This window comes from Denticeps clupeoides, chromosome 4 (assembly GCF_900700375.1).
Source record: "Denticeps clupeoides chromosome 4, fDenClu1.1, whole genome shotgun sequence".
Lineage (NCBI taxonomy): Eukaryota > Metazoa > Chordata > Actinopteri > Clupeiformes > Denticipitidae > Denticeps > Denticeps clupeoides.
The window spans coordinates 32,316,440-32,343,863 of NC_041710.1; the positions used below are offsets into that span (position 1 = coordinate 32,316,440).

The 27,424-nt window shown below is 43.7% G+C and overlaps 1 protein-coding gene across 2 annotated transcripts in view; it reads right to left on the bottom strand.

Annotated features, from left to right (window-relative positions):
* Window positions 1–4,902: 4,902 nt before the first annotated feature.
* tns3 (tensin 3) overlaps window positions 4,903–27,424 on the bottom strand; it is a 30,908-nt gene continuing 8,386 nt past the window's right edge. For both annotated transcript variants that reach the window (XM_028977351.1, XM_028977350.1), the window contains 23 exons: window positions 27,055–27,119; window positions 26,067–26,150; window positions 25,402–25,514; window positions 24,801–24,861; window positions 24,520–24,595; window positions 24,277–24,403; window positions 23,805–23,870; window positions 23,603–23,704; window positions 15,287–16,366; window positions 13,183–13,304; window positions 12,480–12,612; window positions 11,469–11,546; window positions 9,761–9,884; window positions 9,162–9,679; window positions 8,987–9,073; window positions 8,713–8,844; window positions 8,495–8,590; window positions 7,898–7,975; window positions 7,264–7,341; window positions 6,867–7,035; window positions 6,706–6,774; window positions 6,184–6,213; window positions 4,903–5,980 (listed from right to left, as the gene is read on the bottom strand). In XM_028977351.1, the coding sequence (XP_028833184.1) occupies window positions 5,836–5,980; window positions 6,184–6,213; window positions 6,706–6,774; window positions 6,867–7,035; window positions 7,264–7,341; window positions 7,898–7,975; window positions 8,495–8,590; window positions 8,713–8,844; window positions 8,987–9,073; window positions 9,162–9,679; window positions 9,761–9,884; window positions 11,469–11,546; window positions 12,480–12,612; window positions 13,183–13,304; window positions 15,287–16,366; window positions 23,603–23,704; window positions 23,805–23,870; window positions 24,277–24,403; window positions 24,520–24,595; window positions 24,801–24,861; window positions 25,402–25,514; window positions 26,067–26,150; window positions 27,055–27,119 (3,633 nt within the window). In that variant the 3' untranslated portion in view covers window positions 4,903–5,835. The remainder of the gene's footprint in view (window positions 5,981–6,183; window positions 6,214–6,705; window positions 6,775–6,866; window positions 7,036–7,263; window positions 7,342–7,897; window positions 7,976–8,494; window positions 8,591–8,712; window positions 8,845–8,986; window positions 9,074–9,161; window positions 9,680–9,760; window positions 9,885–11,468; window positions 11,547–12,479; window positions 12,613–13,182; window positions 13,305–15,286; window positions 16,367–23,602; window positions 23,705–23,804; window positions 23,871–24,276; window positions 24,404–24,519; window positions 24,596–24,800; window positions 24,862–25,401; window positions 25,515–26,066; window positions 26,151–27,054; window positions 27,120–27,424) is intronic.

The window sequence follows — 27,424 nt, forward strand, 5'->3', positions numbered from 1 at the left end:
TTAAACCTCCAGGTTCGCGCAGCCTGAGTAAAATGGATCAGATTTGGGTATAGATCATCGTCTTTAATTTGCATGACATGGCTGCTGCAAAAGTTCTGTAATATGGACGCAACGCACGCAGTAGCATGTGGCATGGTTAGCTCCATAGTTCACTACATAAAGCGAGCATGGATCCAACAAACCTGCGCTGTTTTAAACGTAGAAAAACATTTCTTGCGAAATCTTACAAGAACTATGTGTCAATCAGATTTCAAGGACTTTTCCATAACTTTTATTCCAAAACTTTTCAAGACCTGGAAAATTCTCTTTTCAGATTCCACAACTTTTCCAGGTTTTTAAAGACCATAAGAACCCTGTAAAGATTAAGATTTGATGCTTAAACATTGAAAGTGAACTCACATTTACCTCACATTTGCTTTTGACCCCTTGACCCCTTTTGTCCCCTGCAGGGACAGCATATAGGATACAGCACCCTTTGTGTAGGGCACCCATAGGCAGCATCTAGTTTTTAGGACAGTAAATTTTGGACACCTAGGGCCCCAGAAAGGTTGACTAGACATGGTTGACATACCCCTGAGTCTACTGCATGCATAACATAGGTGTCTATCCAGGGCCCCAACGGTTTACTGCCAGAGGCCACATAGAGAAGCCGCTTGTGTTTGGCCATGTGCTTTCTGGGTGAGGTCTGAATGGGTTACAGTTTTGCCATTTTTTTCCTCTTGTGGAACCCAAATGGGCATGCACACATGTGACCCCCTTGGAGCCCACTTAGAACACCAAAAACCCTCTGATAATTCATGTGGGACCCAGATGAACATGTTGGCCAGGGGTTTACGCTGTAATTCTAGCTAAGCCTTTTAAATGCTACAGCAAGTGCCCTCAGTAGTCATTGTTACCAACCAATAGCAAACCTCAAAGTCTTATATCACAACACTAAAAAGAAATTCCCACCTTTATCCAACCCTCCCAGTGGTGTTGCTTTCCTAGAGAACTACTTAGTGTCAATCACAGCATGTCAAGATCACTCTTACAGGATTTTGCCACATCTGGAGACAGTGGGAACTGCTGCTACATTTCTAAAGTTAGCCCTGTAGGTCCTGACTTCATTTTCATGAACACTGAAAAAAATCGCTCTAAAAGTTGGATGTTGCTGGTGAGTGCTTATAGAATTGGAGCGAGGGTATAGTAGTGATTGAAAGCAGTCCAGCGTAGGAATGTTTCGTTTTTAACGTGTATGTGTGTGTATGGGGGGCCTTTTGTACGACAACACTGAAAAAAGGCAAAAGGAATTCAAGTGTAGAGCCAAAGCTCACAGATGGAGGCAAGACGGAGTTTAACCAGCTGCCGGAGACCAAGTACATTTCTTTATTAAGGAAAGGGTGGTGCATGTGTTGTCTGATCCCCTCGCACCGGCCACTGCTGCTGTAAGGCAAAGTGGTGTCTACGAAGGAGGCTGGGGATCACATGACATGTTGAGTCTGCAGTCCTGTGCAGTCTTATGCATGTGGGGATAAAAATAGGTGACCCTTTGCAAATCCCTCCTTTTAAAACGTTTCCGTGCGCACAAAATGTTAAAGGGTGCTACATACTGAGCACCCTCACCTTAATAAGTTCCCAATCTCCAGTCCTTGTTTAACTGGCTCTGAACTGTTGTACAGTTGGCGCCTGGCATGGCACAAGTATCTGTGTCAAAACAAGACCAGTGAGGATGTCGGTTTTCTGCCCAACGGCAGAGCTATAGCTGCACCACGGGTGTGCCAAAGAGTGTGTGAACCTTGAAATGATGTGGAGTCAGGCACATTTTGTCTTGAGGCAAAATGCAGGTACACTTTGCCGTGAACACGCAGCTGTTTATAAAGAAATATGAAATGTCCAACCAAATACTGTACTGTTATAAAGATAATAAAGGTTAGTAGTTTGTCATATTTTTAAACTTTCTGTTGCATTAATCTCTCATCAGTTATGAATTAATGGCAATAAGTACAAAGGTTTAAATAACAGATGGGGAACGATGTGATTAACAGGCTCCACTTACAATCAGTAGTTACAGGGACAGTCCCCCTGGAGTGTCTTGCTCAGGTAGTAAGTGGGATTTGAACCTGGGTCTTCTGGTTCATAGGCGAGTGTGTTACCCACTAGGCTACTACCACCACTGCAGGGTCTAAAAGTGGTGCAGCCAGGTTTGGGCAGTCTCATGGTAGTCCCTCTGATATGCACTAAAGCCCATGCACTGGGACAGAAAAGGACCAGGATCCATATAAATGAACAAAAACCCACACCAATGGACGCAGGGTTCTCATGTCCCATCTAAAGTTTGGATGGAGAGCAGTGCCCCCTCAGCCCCACCCAGTTGTCCCATTTCATTTTGCTATTTAAAAATTCACCCAGTTTTACCTTTTGTTCATAGATGACCAGCACAACCAGGAAAACATGCATTGCTCCTGGAGTGATCTCTGTTGGTCAGTGATCTTACCTGGGGAGTGTGGCAGCCATGTTGAATATCTTTATGTTGAGTTCTTTATGAGAGTCGGTGTGACTCCGTACTGCCTGTTTTCTAGTCCTTGTCTGTCATGGTTGATGTTTCTAATGTGTGAATTGTGGGCAAGCGTTCATAATCATACATAAACAAACTCAGAATTTCGTTTGTGTGTGTGTGTGTGTGTGTGTGAGATTGGTCTGCATGCAACTCAATGCTTATGTGTATAGAGTGTGATCTGGCCAACCAGATGTTCTTTCCTCATTCTCCAGACCAGCACTATTCAGTGTTCATCCCTTACCCTTCACAACACGACCTGCCACCAGAACAAAGCAATAACACACACACACACACACACCACAGCATACGCCTTCCCAATACAGGTCGGCAAAAACACTCAAACGAACATACACAGACACAGACAGCCTATGATAATTGGACAGGACCACATCAGAATGAAACCTGCAGCAAATGGACAGGGACACACACGCACATGCAAACAATTTAGCCTCACACAGCTCCGCAGCAGTTGCCTGTGTTTACAATGTCACAAAAACACTGTGGTCACTATAGCAACTGAAATATCCTCCTGGACTTGTTTCCTGATGTTGTGGTGGCCTGTGACACATAACTTGCCATTCCCACAATGGGACAGGCCACATGGGCTGCACATGCTGGGGGGCTTGTCACTGTGGCCGCTCTGTGATTGGCTGGCGTACCATGATAAAAACAGTGAATGGACCTCATTCAGATCTGCCCCGCCACTCCAAAAACGGGTCAGACTTGGACTCCCAAAGGCGCTGCTGCTCTCAGAACTCTGTTGTTTTGGAAATGCTTTTTATATTCAGGCATGTGTGTGTGTGTGTGTGTGTTTCTCAGAAAGGATATGTACTGTGAAGATAATGAGACCTCAGACCCTTCCGTCTGAACACCATCCCTCATATGAAAGCGAGACCTCATTGGTTGTAGGTGATTTAAAGCACAGGGAAGGATAAAACATTTTTTTTACTGATCTCGTCCAACATCTCAGCGTTATGAAAGTATAATAACCATGACTATCAGTAATATGGTCAGGCATCCAAATGAAATGTTCTATTTTAGTTCCATTCGCCCCCCTCGGCTTTTGTTCTCCTCCTGCCCTTTGAATCCCTAAATGGGGTGGGCCGTCACGTCTCTGGATACAGTGCAGCTTCTGGGTCGGGGGGCGAATGCTCCTCACTTGCAGAGGCCTCACGTGAACTTGAGAATGTGTGCAAAAGGGAGTATTATGTCTGCATGTATGACAGTCAAACCCAATCAGCATCTGGTGCTGAACAGGGGGATGGGGGTGCTTTATGAATACTAATGGCGCCGTTATGTGAACTAATTCTTTTGTTCACATTCTTTTTTGTTTTTTGTTCTTTCAAGTTTTTACAGTGTCCAGTTATGTTCATATGCAAACAAATTTAATCTAACTTTAGTTCACATGCCAGTCGCCATGAAAATATCAAGCATCCTGGAAGACAGGTGCACTGGTATTACACTTCAGAAACACACTGTGTCTTTCTCTCTAGTTCTTTCTCACCAGTTCCCACATAGACATAAAAAAGTGTATTCATACTTTTCTGCTTCTGTGAAAGGATGTTCCTTTTTTCTATAGAGCTGCAGTGCTCTAGACACCATGAGCCTGTGATTGTTGTTGCTGACTAAGGAATGTTGAGCATCTTCCACGCTTCTACAGTTCTGCATTTTATCACTGAGGCACTAAATGCTCATCACTTATTGGCTGCTGTGTGCGGGTGTGTTTAATGCCTTTTGAAAAAGAACGGCAGGGTAACTGTTGTGTGATGAGGTTCAGTGCAGTAATTCTGGGAAGTACTTACACATACCATTAAGCCAAATGGGATGAATAGGGACAAATATATCATGTGCCATCATGTGACAATACTGTAGACTCACATGAAATTCCAGAAATGTGTGTTTGGCTGACGCGTCCTGTCCTTGTTCTTTGACTGGTTCATTTCACAGAACAAACCGTGAGATGCACACATTTTTTTACATGGTGGACTAAACAATCAGCACAGCAAGAACACAGCAGGTTAACAGAAGGGCTCCAAAAACCCTGGTTGGTTAGAACTGAGTGTCAGGAGAACAGCAATAAACTGGGTTAGTCCTTATTTAAATTCATACACATGCAGAGAGAAAGATTCATAAATCAGTAGGTGTGTAGACGCTTTTGATGGGTATACATGTGTATGCAACAACACTTACACTCATGAACCAGAAGAAGCAGCAGCAGGTCACAGCTCTGCTATGGTGGGCTCAGTGTGTGACTGGTGCAGCCTGCTGGCTGCAGCAGTAATACGTGGTGTCACTTCATCTCTTATTACATATTTAGAGGATATAGCCGTTTAAAAATATTTTTATAAAAAGGTACACAACTCATCTGATATTCTATACTTTATTTACATCATTTGCTTTACTTGTTCTTACAAAGGGGTCACCTGTGTTGTACAAATGTTGTGTATTTCAGCTTAAATATTACATAACCATGGAATGCTGTTGATAAAAGTCAGTTGCAACATACATAAAAATATTTTCAGTTTGACCTAAAAGAACAAATTAACAGCAATGCAAATGGCTCAAAGTTCAGCAGTCCAATGACATGGTCAGTCTTCTGCATATCACTGCTGAAACTGAACTGAAACTGATGTTACAAGCTTGGATAGTTTAAATATAAGCCTGTTCTGCAGCAGACATACTGCTAATTTTGCTGCTAATTTTGGTTACACTGATGTCATTTACAATCAAATTGTATCATAAAAAATATGCTTTAACCTGGTACATGTGAGTAGTTGATGAAAGTCTTTTCAGATATGAAGAAATTAAAAATATATGAATTTGTCGGAATATTCTAATGCACACAAATTTGTAAAAGGCACTAAATTTGCTTTTTAAAATTAGTTTTGGTGTAAGAGCATATAGCATTAAACATTATGCTTTTTGATTATATAAGGCACTGTGATACAATGCAATAACATAAAAATTAGTTGGCATAATAACAACTAATATCTATCCCATTTTGAAGTGATTATGTTGATTCAAACATTATCAAAAATTCCCAAGCGCATGGTACAAATACAGAAAAAGAGTAAATTTTTGAAATAATATGAGCAAAAATAAATATGGATTTATTACATTTGTAACTATTACATAAATATACATATATGAATATTTACCCAATATTTATGGAGCAGTCTCTGTCATGGCAGAATTCTTTTCCCAATCCGTGCATCATTGTCTGTTTCTCTTTGTAGCACATGAGTCTTGATGTTATCATTAGGAGGCGATGAGCACCCTCTGCACCCAACCTGAGGAGATCAGGTGTTTTTCAGGGAGCCAATCATTACCTTTGAGACAAAGTTCACAATAGCACTGGCTGGCTGCTCTGGGTCATGCTCGGCAAACAGGTGGCAGACATTATCCATGGCACTTCCTGTTTTCCTGGCCACAAAGCCGAAGATCCTAGAGGGAAACAGAACAGCGATCAAGGCAATGAAGCCTAATATGAAAAGATAGGAACGATTATAAAACACCCATTACTCCACACTTTCTGTGGTCATGACTGTCAAAATTCATTCATTCAGAGTTCATAATCCCAATCCCAAATTTGATAATGTGGGTTCTTTGTGTTTTTTTTTTCTCAAACACACCACACACAGTCCCACCTTGCTGAGGCGCAGCCCTCTTGTTTCCACCTGAGAACAGAGAGGTGATTGGTTAGGTTTTTTTTTTTTGGAGTTATACAAACTTCATGTCCGCTCAACTTCTATAGGCCGCTCTGTTCCTCGTGCTGCCTCTCTCTTCCTCAATAACATTTAAAGCAACAGACACCGAAACGGCGCGTCCTGGAATATCTCATTGTGGGACTGGATCATGGTGGCTGTAATTCTGAACCAAGGCTGAATTTCGAGACTTTAAATACATTATTAGGAGACCAACATGACCGATATAAAAGCAAAAGAAAATTCATAATAGGGGACCTTTAAATTGTGTGTTAGGAATGTTAAAAATGAATGCATTAATCTCTCAGATCTTCAGATCTTCTCCCCATCAACCATCTGAGCCTGTTTCCCATACTAGTCTCTGTCACAGTGTTATAGTGCGCTTTAGTGTTAAGGATGCACTGCAAAAGTATGTTACTATTTGGGTGAGTTTTTAAGTGGACGAATTTAAAAAAAGGAACTCACTTTCTGTCCTGTGGATCCAAGGCACAGTAGATCACAGAATTGACAGCGTAGTGTCGTCTGAAGAAGAGCCTGAGAAAATAATGAGTGTGAATGCGTGAAAAGGGTTTCTGTGCGCTCTGCAGTTAATGCTATGTGCCTCTGCTGTTCGTCTGGACACTCACTTCCTCTGGTTGTCAGTAAGAGTGATTCCCTGTGATGACACTTTGAAATGGACAACGGTGGATGTGGGCAGCTGCTCCATGGCCAGAATATCAGTCGTGGCTTTCTGCACAGCCTGCGTCCCGGTCAGAGACTCCATGTCCACGGAACCCAGGAACCACACGTTGCAGGCTGCGTAAGAACATTTATCTAGAACTTATCAGACAGACTTATCCAGAGTGACTTGCAATAAGCAGTTACAGTAGTTAGTTGTAAGTGGGGTTTGAACCTGTGTCTTACCCACTAGGTAACTAACACCACAGAACACAACAGAAGTGATCATTTAATTGGTATTTTAAGGTCACCACGACAGGTAAAATAGCAGGAATGTGTGTGTGTGTGTGTGTTCTCCAGTCCCACCTGCTCCCTGTTTGAGCAGCTCGGCAGCAGAGTTGGTGACAGACGGGGAAGGTGGTTCCACTGCATCCTCCAGAGGATCTGAAGAAACAACACCAACATCAGCCCAAACCCAGCAACAATCACACTACTGGACCAGCATTCACTGTTCGATGTCTGTACACTGTGCGGTTATTTTTAGGAACATTGTCACTTGACAAGGACAGTGGTGGCCTAGCAGGTAAGGAACTCATAATCAGAGGGTTGCCGGTTCAAATCCCGAACCGCCATGGTGCCACTGGGGTACTTATTGGTGTCTTCCCGACACACTGCTTCTTGGTGCTAAGGGAATGGGTTAAACGCAGATTTCCTTGTGTGCACCATGTGCTGTGCTATACTATGTGTCACAATGACAAAAACAATCACTTTGGCTAGGTTGATACAACGCAGAAGTATCTGCATTGACTCCAGGCATGACTCCACAAACAGCTGATTTGTTTAAACCAAAAGACGTCGTGCTGAAGTTCTCTCAGGCTTGCACTGTGAATAAGCCATCTAGACAGGGTGTGCACCTTCATTATGTTACAATCTTCACATTTTTATTATCACATTTTATTAGACATCATTATTACATCATTATTACACGATGACCTCTCACCTCTGTCAGGGATGATGAGCTTGCAGGGAAGAGCCAGGGGAGTGATGGAGTGTTGACAGACCAGAGCGGTCAGGCTACCTGTAAGGTGCGGAGGTACACATTTTTTTAGCATTTAATTGTGGTATTTTGCCATGTTCCAGTTTGGACTGGCTGTGGCGCCTGCAGAAAGCTGTTTTGAAGAAGAATTATGCGACGAGCTTGCAATTATCCTGCATGTTTAGGTTTTAAGCGGTGCAGTGCTGGTGCCATGGTTGGTGTCCCCTGGACTTTAGTGTTAAGTGTCAAGAAGACATGCGAGACAGCATTTCTACAACTGGAACACCAGAGGGCTCCAGTAACCTCCCTCAGAAATCTGTATTTCTGTAGAATATGTAAATCTATTCTGTAAATCTGTTTGGATTTGCGCTGAAGGTACAAACATTTAAAATAACAACGTCTTTCAATTATTTATGCCCTGAAAACATGTTAGATGCAGTGATTCTGATGATCTGCTGTATTGTACAGCCTGTAAATTCCAGGACAGATTTATGACTGCGATAGTGTGTAGTGAGTGATCAAGTGAGGACTGCTGAGAGATAAGGTCGGAGGAGAGATTACCGAAATAAGGCTCGTTGGGGCAGCCCTTCAGCCTCACGCCTTTCTGAGAGCACTCAATGAGGAAGTGACGGACCAGCTCATTCGAAAGGTCCCCTCCTGAAAAGGCGGTAGAGAAAAGAACAGATCAGGGTTGTGAGGTGCTGTTCTCAGTCCCAATAGTCCACGGGTCCAGTCGAGGGAAAGGCGCCACACATACATGCTCTCCCCCCGACCCATACCTTTCTTGCTCTGCTGCACTATGGAGGGAGGGGGTGTGGCCACCTTCATGGCCAGTCCGTACGCCCCCCGGAAGGAGTGGCTGTCTCGCACAATGAATGACCCCGGCTCCTTGTCCTTCAGCACGGCAATGGCTGAAAGGTCGGGCAGAATCGGTTAGTCTCTCTCTCTCACCAGTTCTACAGTGAATGTCGGATCAGTCAACAGTTCTTCTAAAAAACAGCATTTAAAATATCCGTTTCTGCTTGTTATATAATACAGGAAAGTCCTATTTACCTTGGTCTCTCGAAATGTCAGGTTTATACCAGTATTTTGATGTGTCCTGGACAAATTTCACAGTCACCTGCTTGCTGGACAGGACATCTGTGGACAGTGTAAAGTGAGCGGCAGCCGTTATCGCAACGGGCAGAGTGGCGGTGACCGCATCTGAACGTGACGTGTGCTTTCTCACCGGGCAGAGGCGAGGGCGTGGTGGGCATGGCGCCTGCGCTCCGGCCGTGCAGCTCCGGCAGGGCGTGGGGGAACGGGATGCTGAGGGAGCTGCCGCTGTGGGGACTGGAGAACCCGCTGAGGGCCGGAGACACCGAGCCCAGGGAGTGCTCCCCGTCGGAAGCCCTCCTCTTCTCCGGCAGCAGCGGGGCCTGCGGCAGGGGCCTGTGGCGAAGCTCCGCACACACGCCCTCTACCCCCGCCAGCAGGCCCGTAGGCACGTGGCTGGGAAAGTCCCCGCTCAGGCCATCGGGCTCGTCCAGGCTTCGAGCGGCATCGCGGCTGAGCGCGTACTGAGCCGCACGACTTTGCTGGCTGCTGCGTGGGGAGCTGTGAGAGTTGGGGGCGGGGTGCGGGAACGTGTGGAGGTAGTGGCCCGCTGTGGAGTGATGGTTGTGATCGGCGAAGCCAAACCGCTGAGACGGAAGAGAAGCCTGTCGACACAATACTGCCCCTTCCTGCCAAGATGACTGAACTGGACTGGAAATGTTCAGAAATCATATTAGCACATGACTTTTGTTTGGTTATTAAATAAAAAAAGCAGTATTTTACAGGCCATACCTTTCTGTCCGGGACCAAGTTCCACCAATGGTTGCAGAGCGTGTTGGTCCAAAGGCCCTGTGGCGGACTGGTGACTGTTCCAACACAACTTCTTCTGAGGAGTGAGAGGTTGATGTCCTGCAATCTACAACAACAAAGCACTTGTATTTCTATTGAAATCAACATGCCCTGAAAATTTAAATCAACACATTTATTTATTTTTAAATCACCAATATCATCATTAAAAATTGGAGAGTCACGTCCTGTACTGAGCTGAAGCTTAAATATTCTACATTTATGCCATTTACGCCCTTATCCAGTGGGCCTTACAGTCAGTAGTGACAGGGACAATCTCCCTGGAGACACTCAGCCTTCAGTTTCTTGCTCAGGGACACAATACTAGTAAGTGGGGTTTGAACCTGCAACTTTGTGGCTTCTGGTTCATAAGTGGGTGTCTCACCCACTAGGCTCCTACATTAACCAGCCAATTAGCTTAATATCAGGAGGAGCTCCTCTTCGTCGACGGCACGTCTGTATCCTGTGTTCTGGTCCAGCTCTCCCATCACAAGCAAGAACACCTGGTTGTAGTCTGGTCTTCTGGTGGATGACGGTGGATAATAAGCTATTCCTGCTTCCTGTTGGAATGTTTATCTGGATCCATTCCAGTTGTTGCTCTGTCTTTTATCCCTTCACTCCTATTTTGACCTACTGTGTCAATTGTGTGCATATGTGAAATGTAAGATCCACAATTTTGGGACCACATGGGATCAGAAAAAAATATTCTAGTAAAGGCATTTGACCCACTGGTGCGTGAAGCCCTTTAACCTGCATTTTCCATATATTAGATTAGACTATATTGTACATTTTTATTTTATGTTGTTGTGTTTTAGAGACACAATCCTTGTGTGTGTTCACTCACATACTTGGCCAATAAACCTCGCCCAACAGAAGGTTGAGAGTTCGAATGCTGAACTGCCAAGGTGCAGCTGGGGTACCATCCCCACACGCTGCTCCCCGAGCGCCTGTCATGGCTGCCCACTGATCACCAAGGGTGATGGTTAAACGCTGAGGACTGTGTGCTGTGCTTTCACTACACCTTAACCTGATCGGTACTGGTCTCATATGAAAATATATCCCCATACAGGCTCAGGAGATTTCCAGAAGAACTTAGGGAGTCAATGAATAATCCCTCTGGGTCACCAAAGATAGATTTTAGACATGAAGTGAATAACAGGCTGCAGCATTCCCATGTCACTCCGATGCATGATGTACATTTTCCCAGATTCTTAAATGTTGTTCTATTAGAGGCATGATAAATCACAGTACATTTACTTTTGAAATATGGCCTGTGAACTTGTCCACCACTGGTACCTAGTTCCTCCTCTCTTCAATGCACAAACTAGCACAGTCCTTTCATCTTTTCAGTAAATCTTTAGGATTATATATGTAATATACATTCCTTTATATTACATTAGGGAACACTACTCATGTGCTACGCCTTTTATAGCACCATGAAAATGATGTCCTTAGTGTTACACTGTCATTAAATTGACACATTATATTTACACTACTATACATGCTGTACACTGACTACTTTACTTTGTGTCAAAGTATCATGTTTTCAGTGTTGAAAAAATGTAACCAAAAAAAAAAAGTTATAATATTTACAAAAATGTGAGGGGTGTACTTGCCCTTGTGAGATTTCCCAGCATCTAGTAGTCTGACTTACCATGTGCTGTCTTGTAGTCTTCCAGTAAAGGCATGCTGGGTAATGTAGTCTGCCTGAAGTGAGAAAAATCTGTTTTCACTGTGGAGAGGACAGGAGAGGACGGCATCAGAAAGTCTGTGCTGACATGCATGTTGAAAAGAGATCCTGTTAGTTGTGTGACTAATCTCTAAAGCCGCACAGGCCGTCAAATCAACCAAACATTGTAGAAAAATGAGCACTCGACCACACTATATTCAACAAATGCAACAATGTTCAAAACTGGACAAATTAGAAATCATTCAGACATGTGAGAGTTTGATGATTGTTGTAACAAGTTGGCTGGATTAAATATTAAAAAAAAGACTGAAAGTTAGATCCCAGAAAGGTTGGTGATCACATTCCACTATTCATTCAGTTCAGTTGTAAAAAATATCTTGGTGTCCATATCAGCAGCAATATATTTTGAAATACATATTGACTATGTATGCTTTTGTATGCTACAGAATAAGTATTTCCTAAAGACTTTTTAATCACAGTCTGCAGTCTTATATGCATCATATTTAGATCTATATGTCATTCTGACTTAAGGTTTAGGTCAAAACAGCTACTTCACCTGCATACATGTACCAAATATAGCAGATCTACACAAAAATACATGTCTCCACAGTTGCATTTGGAAGAAACTCAAAACAATTAAAAATGTCAGACATTATTCATGCAACATCATAAGACCATGTTGTGGTAGCAGATTGTGGTTAATGTTTGGTGCCATTCATATAATATGTAACTATGTGTGTGTGCATATGAAAAAAAATATGTGCGCGTGTGTGTATATTCCCTGACAAGCTCACAAATAGTATACACAGATACTAAGCCATGACACACAAACTCACACCCTCATAAAATAAAATGCACACACAGAGTACATAGCTATTCATACACAAATATTGACATGTGTGTGTTTTTGCATGACAGTGCCCTGAAACCGCCTCCCACTGTTTCGTCTGTACGTTTACTTGATTCCTGCATTACCGTAAGGTGTAGGGGGAGAGATGGGGAAAGCTGGAGTAGGCGGGACGGCATCAAAGTCTGTCCCCACAATGCCGACCAGCTGCGTACTTTGGTCTCCGAACTTCACTGCGTCACTGCCGAACATAATACTACGCTAGAACACAAAAATCACAGACATACAAATGTTTTAGATCTCCTGGTTACTGTGCAATGTTATTTTCAACAAACTACTTTTTGCTGATAATAGGAAATTTGAAAGTGAAGTGATTGTCATTGTAATACACAGCACAGCACACAGTGACACAACGAAATGTGTCCTCTGCTTTTAACCATCACCCTTGGTGAGCAGTGGGCAGCCATGACAGGCACCCGGGGAGCAGTGTGTGTGTGTGTGCTTTGCTCAGTGGCACCTTGGCAGGCAACTTTCTGATTCCCGGGGGCCGCTTCCTTAACTGCTAGGCCACCACTGCCCCAATGTGCCTTATGTGCCGTAACTAAGAGTATAACACAGTGAAAGAACTTCTATTAAATATGTAGTGCAGTAATATAGTAGCCTAATGGGCAACATAACAAAAAGTCCCAGGTTCAAACCCCACTTAATTGTGTCCCTGAGCAAGACACTTAACCCTGAGTGTCTCCAGAGGGTCTGTCCTTGTCACTACTGATGTAAGTTGCTCTGGTTAAAGGAATCTGGTAAATGGTAAATGTGCATGTGTGTGCGCACCTGTGAGAATATGTCTTTTTCCCGAAACTCCTCTCGCAGCCCCCATGGCTGGTCAGTGGCATCACTGGTCTGCCTGCTGAGATCATGTCCTTTGTCAGGTTGAACCTCAGCCAGGACCGCAGCTACAGAGACATAACAAGCTCGGCTTTTGTGGAAATCTGTGAAATGTTGAAACAACTGCTGCTTAAACTAGCTGAGACATGTGTGTCTATCACACTTTGCATTGTGATGCTAAGTGAATGTGCATATATATACATGTCTGTGCATGCATGGATGTGATTCTGACTGTGAGTATAAGAGTGAGTGCTGAAGCATTCAAGCGACGCTCAGGAAAGGTGTGTTTAGGCACCTGTGTGCTTATTTTTGCTGCTGCCCCAGCCTGACGGATGTTAATATGGAGAGTTTCTCCTGCAATGCAAATAATGACCTGTGTGGAGTGTGTGAAAATTTCACACACATGGACACCAGGAGTCCAGCTGCTGCACTGTTGGCCCCGTGGCATGAAAATACAGCCGCCTTGGCTTACACCTCTTTCCATCAGCAGCTGTACCTGGTGTGTGATATATGATCCCCCACACACCCACACAAGAATGTGCCATAGTCCATGCCAGACCAACACCTCCAAACAAGCCTCTTCAGAAGAACATCCAAAATGCAGAGATGTGCCCAAAAGTCCCTGTTCAACTCTCAGCGGACATCTCATCAAATTAAAAAAATTCACATAACACAGTGCTGTATGGCTTCATGTGGTGAGTTGCTCTCAGCAGGTACCTGGATGAAGATCTCCGTGCACTAATAATGTTTTACGGGTGTGTTGAAGGAGACAGAAGGTCTACCTACATACCAACAAGACCTTCTCAAATGCACCAGCCCTTAATGCATCATGGTCTCTCCAAATCAACCAAATTATAGAGTTATCATGGAGTTATCAGGGCTGTCGATCGAGTCTTTAAATCAGATTGATTGTGATTCATCATGAGTCAAAAGCCAAAAAAGACAAAGCTTGTTACATTTAAAACTATAATAGAGAAAATGCAGGAGAGAAAGACTTGCATCTGGGGTGATGGGAGGGATGTATGTGTATAAAGAGCTCCAAAATGTTTCACCATCGCTATGTGCCGAATTCAAAGAAGATCGAACAAGGCAACCTTTTTCATTGTACTCCCCATTTAAATAAGGGTATAATTTAACGATCATTTAAAGAATGCAAATGTACTTTCCAACCACCTGTTTCTAATGACATTGTATCAAAATCAAGAGATGCCATTCATACAGGTTAATTCCCCCTTATCAGCAGCTTGCTGTGGCATCAAAACATCAGCAGCAGGTCTACGCCTGTGTGGTTAAGCAAGCACTGGTCAACCGTTTCAGGTGCAAAGATAAAGGGCTCCTCTGATAATGGCTTCTGATTGGTGCAAGATATCCCCTCTCCTGGCTACATTCTGTTTGCCTTCTCCCTTGCTGTGTTTGAACTGCAGCTTTTCACTTCAAAAGAATTCCCACACCATGTTAAAGCATCCAACTCCGCAACCCCAGGGGAGAAATAAGACTGATGCTCCAGCCAACAAGAGATTTCTGCTTTTTACCAACACCAGATGAGGAGCTAAGGTGATCGGCAGCGTTTTATAAGGCCCTTTCAGCCAAGGACTTTGTGGAAGCTGCTGCGTTCCGTTCTGATTGCAAAGACTGATAGCCATGCACGGGCAAGTTCCAACGACACTCTTATCTTCAAAAACGTCAAAATGCCTGCCAGCCGCTCTGCCTCTCAGGATGGGACTTCCTATTTGCATGTTCGGAGACTTCAGGGCCATGACCTGTTGCTCTTCATTTTCACAAGCTAGTTTGCTGAACAGTGTCTCTCAAATCACACAGGCAATTTACGAACCGAGCCGACACCAGACACAACCTGGATTCATCAAGGATTCACCAATAGCCTTCATTTGACTTCTAGATCAACATTTTAAATGCATCGTCCTTGGTCAGACAAGCCCCGAATTCTGGTGTGTATCTTACGATCAGTGATGTGTGTGTATTTTTTATCTGTAAATAAATCCCTTTTTGACGAAGCAATGGTCCCGTAACTCCAGGAGATGTCTCATCTTACCTGGCTGCTGTGAACTTCCCTGGCTGCTCTCCGTGCCCAGTCTGTGGAGGCTTTGGTCGCTTCTAGGCGTGGAGGTGCCGTTGGACCTCTTCACGGAGCTGGTGTGTGTGGGGATTGGTATGAACGTGGGATCCAGCTCCATAATCAACTGGTTCAGCTGGTCAATGGAGTTGTCAATGTCCACTGTCAATGAGTTGAACTCCTCGTCACGGCATTTGTCAATAGTCATCTGCTCAGAGGTCACCTCCTGGCCGCGCCTACCACTGCCCCGATCCACCGCATCCTGGGGCGGGCTCATGTCTGGCTGGTCTCCGCGGTAGCGGTGTTCTGGCTCCGGTTCAGGCACATAGGGGCACTGATGCACTGCAACCATCTGCTGCTGTCGCACCCAGGAGTGGGTGGAGTAGCTCTCCTGTAGGTAAGGCCCCGCCTTTGTGAAGGAGGCTGTTTGGAGGGAAGGGGTCCTTTGTGTCAGGCACCCCTGACGTGCCTCAAGGTATGCCCGCTCATACTCCTCCATGGCGACGGGGCCGTGGTTGAGGAGCTGGTGAGCATTGCTGGTCTCTTCAGAAACACCGGGGCTGCAGAAGCTATCGGACAGCAAAGAGTTTTGACTGCTTTTGTGGCAGGAGGAGGACAACGTCCCCAAACTGTCTGCACTGCGGAGGTCAACACCCGACATCAGCAGCACCTCATCGTCCAGGATGTCTGTCTCTCGTTCCTTGGGCTGTGATTCACCATTGATGCGAGCAGGATGAAGCAGACTCTGGTCACGAGAGGCGGGTCCGCTGACCTGCTCTGACATCCTGCCACTTGGAGATGATGGATTCTCGTCCAGGCCAAAGCCACTCAGGAGGCGCTTGAGGTCGGCTTTCTCCTGCTGGCTGGGGCCCTGCGGCCGGGGGGGAGGAGCAGTACAGTGCTCCGTCCACAGTGAGGTGCTAGAGAGGCCAGAGTCACTGCTTGCTGACAGGGCGTGGTCACTGTGCTCAGGGCTACTAGTGGCCAATGTTTCGCCCACTCGCCTCAGGGTCCTGCTACCCACTGGTTTGTCAGGAGATGAACCCAGAGACTGGGCCACTGCAGGGAAGATGAAATACATATGGAACATATATGAACCTACATACGTATGCATATACATAAAGTCTTATGATGATAATGTAATTTATATGAAATGAAGAAATGTAATTTATTACAATTACAAGTTACCCTATTTAAAATGTAACAGTAGTGTAACCATTTCAATTACTATATGGAAGTAATGTAACTAATTACATAACTTTTCATAACTTTTGTAAATAATTAATCAATATTCTTAACTGTTAACCATTTTGGAATCTGGCAGTGTTTACCTTATATAGCAGTACTTAACATACCTCCAAATTCACAAAAATGAACAGATCCATACAGTTATAGAGCACTGCTAAATTAAATATTTAACAAGAGCATTGAACAATGTCGGGGGTCCTCGACCTTTCTCACCTCTGTCCCAGTAAACCAGCACCAGTTCAAATTATGATCACTGCTGAAATCTACCTCTCCTCCATCTTGGTTTCAGAGCTGCTTCAATGCTTAGTTTCTATTGGTTGTGGCACTATTAGTCACTGCAGTGTGTGCAGAAGTGAAGTGATTGTCACATGTGATACACAGCAGCACAGCACACGGTGCACACAGTGAAATTTGTCCTCTGCATTTATCCCATCACCCTGAGTGAGCAGTGGGCAGCCCGGGGAGCAGTGTGTGGGAACGGTGCTTTGCTCAGAGGCACCTTGGCGGATCGGGATTCGAACCGGCAACCTTCTGATTACAGGGCCGCTTCCTTAACCTTTTATATTTTTTTTAATCATTTTTTCTTTTTTTACTGACATCTCTTTATTTAATAATGTCAGATGCTGACTAGCAATATATTACCACCTGTCTCTTTACTTTAAAATGGCTTTCAGTGGCAGGATATAGCACATAGACAGTCCCACTCCAACATCTAAACAGACAGAATCCATAACTAGTCACATTCAACTAACAACGTCCATGTTACCGGGAATTTAAATTCAACAGGCACTGAGACAAATATCCCTCTCTTGATTCTTGCTACACCAATATTATTAAACATATTGGCATGAATTGTATATAATTATTTACAGAAATTGTAATCATGAATATTTCAATAGGAAACTGTAATTTAATTACATATTTTCCTACAGTAATATATTGGATTACAATAAAACATTTTTGTAATTCAATTATGTAACATTGTTACTCATGCCCATACACTTTACATATCACATTGTGGGCACACACACACACTGTTCAGCTGCATCTTATTCACTTATACACACTGTAACACACACTTTTACACACACATACAGACAACACAAAATAGGTAATTCCTATTGACCAGAACATATTTACATCTACGTAATGGTCAATGTTTGTCACACAGCTCTCATGACCCCACACTCTGCCTTCTCTGTCAGGTAACAGGGACACCAAGTACACCACCTCAACTTAAGAGGATACAAAGACAACTGATCTCTCTTAACAACAACTTTTTTTATCAGGAAGGGCCATCCACAAACAAAAGGCCACCCAAAGGGCCACAATTCACACCTGGCAGGTACAGACACTCACACACTAGTTAACAAGTCAACACTAACGGGGAATTCCTTTCTCTCTTTCTCTTGTACGTGTGTGTTATAGTCAGAGTCACTCACACACACCCTGTTGCAGCACTGAGCCTCCAGACAGAAAAAATGTAGCTTCTGGGCAAATTCCACGAGATTCTTGAAGAAAGATAAAATGTTTTTTATCTTTGTTTTTTTCTGACAGGATAAATGACTGTGGACTCACAGCTCATAACTCTTCCGTGTTTGACCTGTGCATTCCTCATATTCGGAATTCCTCAAACAGACCACCCCACCCCCCACATCCTAACACCTCTCCAGCCACAACACTCATCCCAGCAGTCAAGAACCTCTGAAAGTGACACGGAGTGGAGGTCAGGAACTGCTGTGGAGTTTGAACATTCCCAGCTGCAGTTGGACCCTGGGGAAGGGAGGGAGAGGAAGTCCTGTGTCTGTCGAGCGGAGAACGGCTAAACAAAGACACATGACCAAGACTACCCTGCATCTACATGCCTGCATAGTCCACAAACAAACACACACATTTCATGTCACATGCAAATGTCCCCCAGGCCCCAGTGTGAGTTCAAAAGTTTCAATGTCTTCTCACCTATATCCATATTTGTCCAGGCTATATTTCCACCCTCCACTTCTCCTGTTTTTAACTGTCTCATTAAAGCACGCTTACCTTCTGCTTCATCCTGAGACATGCATGGTGAATGACCTTTCTGCTGACAGAGACCCAGTAACAGAAAAAATGAACAAAGCAAGATGGAGGAATGAGGAAAAAATGAGGAGTAAAAACAAGAGGTCAGCCAGTCCTCTCTGAGTTTGACACCTTACTGAGCTCTACCACATGTCGGCTCCTTTCTCCTCCCTCACCACCAGGAAGGTGACTGAATGTGTGTGTGTGTGTGGGTGGGAGGATGGTAACTCAGCCAAATATGGGGAGTGGAATGTAAACACTGAGGGAAGGGCTTTGGAGGTAGGGGCGGAGCCTGGGAGATGGGAAACATGACACCCAGCACACATTCACCATGGAGACAAGTCAGGAAAAGTGGGGGCCGGGGGAGGTCGGGGCAGGCAAGAAGCGGGAGAAAAGCAAGAGAAAAACAACATTCCTCACACCACCACTAACTTCACGCTGCACAGTGCTGCTTTTTAATTACTTAATTGGCCCTATGGCTGAATGCTCTTTATGGGTCCTGTACACCCCCCCCCACCCCCCCGAACCATCACTGCACAACACATAGCCAAGGAACCAGATGTGTTCAAACCCAAATTGCTGGACTGAGTGGTCCGCATCGAGTCAGACAAACACGGGCATGACTGAAATACGGGCATGGTTAACCAAGGGTATGCTGCACCCGTGGGCGTTTCACCCCTTCCATTCAAGGACTAAACTAGGCCCAGTTTGTATGTCCTTGTAGAACAGTCTTAAGCGTTCTAAACAACAGCAAATCAGGCTGTGGTTTCTTTTCCTCCTTCCTTCCTTCCTTTCTTCCTTCCTTTCTTTCTTTTGACAGAAGTATACACTCACACAGAAGTGTACATACTTGATGGAAAGGGTGTTTTTTCAGTATGTGACAATCACTTCAGTATGTGACAATTACTTCACTTTAAAGTATTTTGTCATTACTTTGTGAAAAACTATCTATTTGGATGAAAAATATGGTCAAAATAAAGATACCTGAAAATTCCACTTAAATATCGGGGAAAAGTATATGTAGTGCATTATTCCCCATCTCTGAGAAGGAAGGCATATATAACTTCATATCTGATTGGATGGGTTGAAATGGCAATATTTGTTTCTTGCTCTTTGGATGACATAATTTTCAGTTTTATATTTGTGTGATAGGCAATGGTACTGCTTGACTAGCATGTGTCTTTTTATATTTCCTTAGTCGTTTCTTTTTCAAAAATCCTTTATTTATTGTGGTTTTGTATATACTGTATCATACGTGAGGGTTAAATGTAAATCAAAAGGGGAGAGTGATTAAGAAGCAGAGCGAGGGAGCTCTTCATGTTGACAAGGACCTGAAATGAGCCGTACCACCATAATTATAATTCCAACGCTCCCTCAACAAAGGCCTGTGAGTTGACACGCTAAACACACACAGCACTAAAGCACAGACACTGCATTTAAACTCCATACACAGACTGCATACAGATGCAGACCTTCCATTACAATTTACTAGAAGTGAGTAAATTCTAATGGAATGTGGATTTCTACCACTCACGGTCTCACACCTCAACAAAATACCTTGCAGCACAGCCACTGCATGACAGTCTTCATCATTTCAGACAGAAGAGACTTCCCAGATTTCAACTTGCTGTTGGTTTTACAGCCCTGAGAGGAGAATTCAGATTGAATAATTACAATTCATGCCTTTTGTGTGTGTGTGTGTGTGTGTGTGTGTACTCGGTTTGTTAGCTTCCCATCTCGCACTGACTGATGGATCAAAGACTGACAGTGACCTGCAACTAACTGTAGTCACAGGATGGAGCATTCCACTAAAAGCTCCCTCAGCTAGTGTTTACCTGTGAAAGAAATTTTCCTAAAATGACAGAGGGAATGCTTACAGCTGACAGGACAGAAATGTTAGATTTTCATAATGGTCAACAATGGTTCAACTTCTATTACACACTCGTGCACAGATTTGTATTTATGATATATTTGTTTTTTATTGTGTGTATTTTTATTATTGTATTACCTTTATATTTTCAATTTCTCTATTTCCCTTATTTTAGATGCCATTTTGTACTGAGGGGTGGTGGACACGTCTACAATCTTGTACAATCTTGTAATGACAATAAAGTCTTTAATCGTAATGGTCAGTTCCTCCACCTATACTGCTCTCAACACCTCAATTAATTTATTATATTCTGATGGAACATTGAAGGAACTCTGTAGAAAGCCTGTGTGACTGGGTGGAGCCGTTCTTCCTGGCAAAATCCACTGTTTTGGCATCACCTGGCGGTGGCCCACCATAGCAGTGTCTCAGAATGGAAAGTTCACATGAACAAGTCTAAATAGCATTAACTAAATCAATTGTCCATAGCAGCCATGCATGAGAGTTGTGCATAATTTATGACATTTAACAGACGGCTGGGCATAAAGCACCTGCCTACACCTGCCTTTTTATGGTCTATAGGTGATGATGTGACACAAATCTGGTGTGACGGTCCACATCAAATCACCTGGGTTTTTCCCGTTAAGGAACACTGCTTGAAAGCATGGAAGCTTGTTGAAGACTTACACAATCCTCTAAAATTATGATGAAATGCAATTTAATGCTTCAGTGGTGTGAACCTCTTTTAATGTACAGCTTGACACAATGCGCAAAAAACTCTAATCTCTAAAAATGTTTTTACATCCATCTCAACGTGTCAAACTGAGCACAGGTTTGTGCTCAGGTTTGTTTTCAGGTTTGCGTGAGATTTGAGTGTTTAAGATGAGCCTGTATACACCCAGATGTCTTCTGTAATCTTCCTAATCTACCTATTCCACCTCAATGCCGACCTAAAGCCCACCCAGCATTGCCCACATACACATGTACTGTACTTTTCATCTGGACTGGTTATAGAATGTGTCTATTCACCGTCTGCTGGTCGAATAACATCTGGAAACTGCTGGATTGGAAATTGGAAGGGTAAATAAATTCTAATTACAGTAAATGAATTTTGAAGGCCAGTATAATTGAGTTCTTAATTGTTTAATTTAGACAGTGCTCAATGAACTATGTATTGGGGGAAACAAAGCTTTGGTAGTTTTTTTACTCTATTTTGTAGGAGTGAAGGAGTAGGAGAATTGTAGGAGTATTTTGCTGCTTTTTTGTTAATAAGAAGTGGTTTCTTGTAACCTCACCGCAACCTCACCCCTCCCAGAATCTGTGTGATGCATTCTGTGTCCCAGCTTTATGTGTCAGTCACCCTATGTCAGTGTAGGTCTCCGCCAGGTCCTCTGACTTCCTCCCAGCATCTACAAGCATGCATGCTAACTGAACATTGGCCGTAGGTGTGAGCGTATGAGTAATTGAGTGTGCGCACTGTGTGACCCCGATGACCCAGGATAGGTACCGTAGAATGGATTAAGCGGGGGTTAGTAATATTATATTATAGTCCCTGTGAAGCATGGAAGCCATTGTGTTGTAGTTCCTGACCTGTGAGGCAAGCTGCCATTAACCAGAAGGGAAGAAAGGCTGTAGGACCCGACAGTGTGGCAGGACGAGTTCTGAAAGCCTGTGCAGATCGACTGGCTGGAATTTTCACAAGGATTTTCATTGTCCCATCCTGCCTCAAGTCCTCCACCATTGTTCCACTGCCAAAATAATCCAGCACAAACAGTCTGAATGACTTCCACCCTGGTGGCACTCACACCTGTCATCATGAAACGCTTTGAGAAACTGGTGGGAAGTCATATCATTGCCTGCCTGCCAGCAGACCTGGACTCATTTCAGTCTGCCCACAAAGCAAAGAGATCAACTGAGACTGCTGTGGCCACAGCCCTCCACCCTGCCCTGACCCACCTGGAGCAGCAGGGGAGCTACGCTGGACTGCTCTTTTTGGACTCCAGCCTCCCACAAACTGGCAGATCTGGGACTTCCATCCCTCACCTGCAGCTGGATACTGGACATTCTGTCAGGTCACTCCCAGAGGGTCAGGCTGGGTCCCCACACCTCCAATGCTCTCAGCCTCAGCACCGGGACACCACCAGGATGTGCTCAGCCTGCTACTCTATACCCTCTGTCCCCTCACACCCCAGGAACAAGATCATCACATTTGCGGTTGACACGACAGTGGTTGGACTCATATCGGGCTAAGAAGGTGAGCTGGCACACACGGAGGAGGCTGAACACCCCGATCCTAAACACCACAAAAACAAAGGAGCTTGCAGGAGAAATATCATCTGCAGGGTGTCTGTGGAGAGGCTCTCAGTGTTCAGGTTCCTGGGCATTGAGCTGGAGGATGACCTGACCAGGAGCGCCAACACCAAGGAGCTGCTGAAGAAGGGAAGTAGAGACTGTACTTTCTGAGAATCCTCAGTAAAAAAACAGCTCCCCAAGAATCTGCACCTCGCTTTTTACCACTTCTCCACAGAAAGTGTGTATGCACTGTGTGTGTTGAACGGCAGCTGCACTTCCTCAAAATGGAAGGCATTCCACAAAGTCATCAGGTCAGCGGAAAAACAATTTGCTGCCCCTTCCCCACGCTGGAACAAATTTACACGCAAAAAAGCAATAGATATTTCACAGGACTCATTAGACCACGGTCACTGCCACTTCCAGCTTTAGCCATCAGGTAAAATATCCAGAGCAATGAAAAGCAGGACAAACCACCTGAACAGTAGCCTTCATCCAAAAGCAATCCAGACTGTTATTCATATGTGTGCTATATCCCCATAAAATGTGCAATACCACCTCACTGTGTGAACATGCAATACACTGTAAAAATCCAGTGCAATTTAATTTCTGTATATTTTTTGTTTCCATTGTAATTTGTTTAATATTTAATGTCTTATTTCCTGTCTGATGTTTCACACTGAGTAGACTGTACCTTAAATTTTGTTGTTCCTTGAGAAGTGACAGTGACCATAAAGATTTATCTAATCTTATCTTATGTGTAATTCAGACAGTGCATTCCACCAGATTTTCTTTAATGATGAAAGGTTCAAGGGTAAAATAGTGGTGAACATTACCTTCTCCATCACAAATATTCTGATAAGAGTCCCATCTGGTCAGCTGCTCCGTCATGCTGTAGTCCACAGTCACATTCGGGCCATTGTGCCAGCGCTCAGGGCCTGAGGAAGTTACACCACCACCAGCATTAGCTCATGAGTGTCTAAATAACAACTGCACAGAGGGACAATGCATGTGAATGTGGAAAATAAATCAGAGTACCTTGGATCTTCTCTGGGCCTTCAGAAAATATGAGTTCCACTTTCCCATAATCTGGAAATCTGGGATCTGGGAGACAGGAGAGTGTGAAGAGAATCACAATTCCACTGATAAGGGTACTAACAGCAGCCTACTGTACACTGGCATTAAACCTGGTGAAATATACACTATATGCTATGCAGTGGGTTGCCTAGCGGATAAGGAAGCAGAATTGCAGCCAAGGGTTGCGGGGTCAAATCCATGTTGTGTCACCGTGTGTTGTGCTGTCTATCACAATGACAAATGACACTTTCACTGTTTTAGGATGCCTACCTGTAGACAAACATGAGTTTTAATAACATGTATCCATAATCTTAAATCTTATTTCTGAGTGGAATTTACAACACATGCCTTTCCATTATGTATTAATGTACATGTTATCTTGAACATGACTCTCCAAACTGATGATAGAATGATACAATAATTGTGACATTACCTTTGTTGGCATTCTCCATATCTTCTTTCTCAAAAATCAGGTTGTAGCCCTGCACTGCACCCGTGTGGAACTGCAGTCTGAAGATGACGTCGCGGCTGGTGGCACTGCTTTTATGGTAGCATTTAACCTGTTTACAGGGAACGAGTGGACTGTGTTGAAAGATTTCCAGGACTGTTACCCACTGGGATCATTTCCAACCTGGAACCGTTATAAGCTTGATGATGAAGAAACGGGTATCTTTACCATGATGTCTCCTTTCAGAATCTGGGCTGGTTCCAGAGCGATGCACACCCTGTTGCGATGGCCAGGTCCAATTTGACTAAAGCCCACAGAGAAAGGTACACTATGAACACTAAACATCCAGTCACAGGCAGACTTAGTCAGACATTTAAGCTTCAGACAGTAAATAAAAAAAAGATACGCATTTATTGGTATAAACAACAATATAAAATATATTGTAATATGTTAAATACAGAAACATTAAATGTTTATATATAATACACTTATATATAACAGACACTTACTAGACTCCTGAGCAGTAGATAGCCTGCATTCCTTGGTAAACTTTCAGGTACGGGCAGCAGACTGCAATACAGTGGATGAGATGGCTCTGTTCAAACACCTCAAACAATGTACATCTCGTCTGCAACTGATTTGCATCACAATTACAGTCATTTAGCAAATCAGCCATGGACGCTGCACAGCAGAGGGCAGTCTGGCTTCATGGTTATGCAAAGTGTTTTTTACACCCGAGGAGAGGATCCATTTGGTTGGTGACTGAACAGTTGTTCCATCATTATAATGTCACGTCTGGCATGAGCATAATTCAGGCTCATTTTGGTTCAACTGTAATTTCACTGATTTCTATATGTTGTCGTTCACATTCAAAAATGAACTATATTTTTCTTTGACAGAAAGGAAGGGAGGGAAGCCTTTTTGACTTGAAGTCATGTGAAGAGCTATTGTTTTCTATCCAGATGATTAGCATACGAGCATTGTAAGTATGGGTGTGGTACTCTTCTATTTGTTTGCTTGTTTGATGTCCAATTTTTAAAATTATACTCAGATTCATTGTCCTTCCAAAGTGTACATTGATCATCAGTACTGGAAATCTAGAGAACCTACCTCCACCGCTCTGGAAATTTGGGATGCCATGCATGATAACGCAGTGCAGGAAGAGAGGGGAAGCGTTGATTTTCATCGAGCCACTGAGCAGACTGTTGAGAATCCACACATACCTAGAGACGAGAAGAGAAAAGAGGAGAAGAGAGGACAAGACAGGAGAAGAGAAGAGAGAAGAGTAGAGAAGAGGAGAAAAGATAAAAGAAGAGAAGAGGAGAGGAGAAAAGATAAGAAAAGAAAAAAGAGGAGAAGAGAAGAGAAGAAGCGTGAATGACACAGCGCATCAGTACATTTGTGTCTGTTACATCCCTTCCAGGTAACAACATTGTTCGGCAGGACAGGACAGGTGATCCATGTGGGAATGGTGTTCCCCTGGAGATCAGCAGCACAGTTTTCTAGTGAAAAACAAGCAGCATTAAAGCGACCACAGGTTGGGTCAGAGCAGATATGGTTTCACTGGTTCCTATTTCCCGTTCCACCACAAAGGCGGCTTTTCTTCAAAGTTCATGGAGAACGTACATGAGACTATGGGTGCGCTCATCATCAAAAAATTTTTATAAAAAAAATTCAATATACCTGCCCAGGATGTTTAATATCGTGAGGATATAAGTTACGACACCATTTAATTTCATCCTGCATCCTGCTGGTTTGTAAAAAACAGCTCTCACCTCTTTTGAGACGGAGTCATTAAAGTCGAGACCTTGTCGTCATAAAACTTCCTCATGGCAAAACGGTCAAGCGCCTGATCAGCGCTAGAAGACAGGAAAGGAGAGAAATGATGTGAGTTTTTGAGGTTGTTACTGAATGCATGTTGTGCAGATCCGCCAGACGTGTGGAGCCAGGGAGCTGTGGAGATAAGATAAGATTTTAACAACGGTGAAATGTGTAGGTGTGTAGGTTTGTTTGCTGACTGGCAGAGCAAAAGTCGTGCGGACTATAAACTATATAAAAAAAAACCCTCAAATCTACACTAGACCCAGACATGTATTTAGAAAGATCTTAACACACAAGCTTACACACACACCACACACACCACAGGATGTCTCCCTTCTGCACAGAGGACACAGAGAAACTGGGATTCCAGCAAAGAGGGAGACAATGCCCCTCTAAAGCAAACACAACAGGGATGAGTGCAGAGGAGACACACACACACTCTCCCTTTCATTCTCTCACACTCTCACACACACACACAGCAATGCAGCTAGTGCTAAACCAACAGGTCCAAACTCTCGCGGCCTTCCTGTCACACTTCTTGCTACTCGGTGAATAACATACATGACTTCTTTGTGTGTGCGTGTGTGTGTGTGTGTGTGTGTGTGTGTGTGTGTTAATTTGCGTCTGGGTGAGTGTGTGAATGACCTCCACCCATGTGTAGGAGTGGTGCCTTTGTTAAAAAGGTCAGTTCCACCTTCAATAAACTGTCGTACCAGCCAGAGCACCATGAATCCGAGTCATTATTCCCTAAATGGGTCAGATGAACTGTTTTGTATTATGAGATATCTAGGATACATGCTAATGCAACAGAGAATGTTAATACTGCTTTAAATAAAGCTAAGTGATGTATTTTTACCAAGGTTCTGAATAAAGTCTGATCATAAAGGTGATTGTGGTAAAGTGAGGGCTGTGCATGAGAAATAGTGTGATATGAAACCTTACCTGGCAGAAATGTCTGTGAAGTGAACAAAGGATGATATGACCACCCCAATCCGACCTTTTCCTCCCTGCGAAATGAAATAGAGGAATAGAATGGAGTCCTTCTCTGAGTTCAAATAGTAAATAAATAGTACATATATAAATATACATATACACATCAAACCATTACCTCCCAACATGGAGAACTCCCATGAGTTCCCTAAACAACATTTCAAAAAGGGGGGCACATTCTGCTTTCCACAGTTATAAAATACACTTCTTGGCAACAACCAAACCATGAACCAAGACTGGACGAATGTTATGATCAATGTCCTCCAGTGTAGTTGGACATCCAAGTAATGCTGTTTCAGGAGCAAGTGTCAGGTTGATGTTG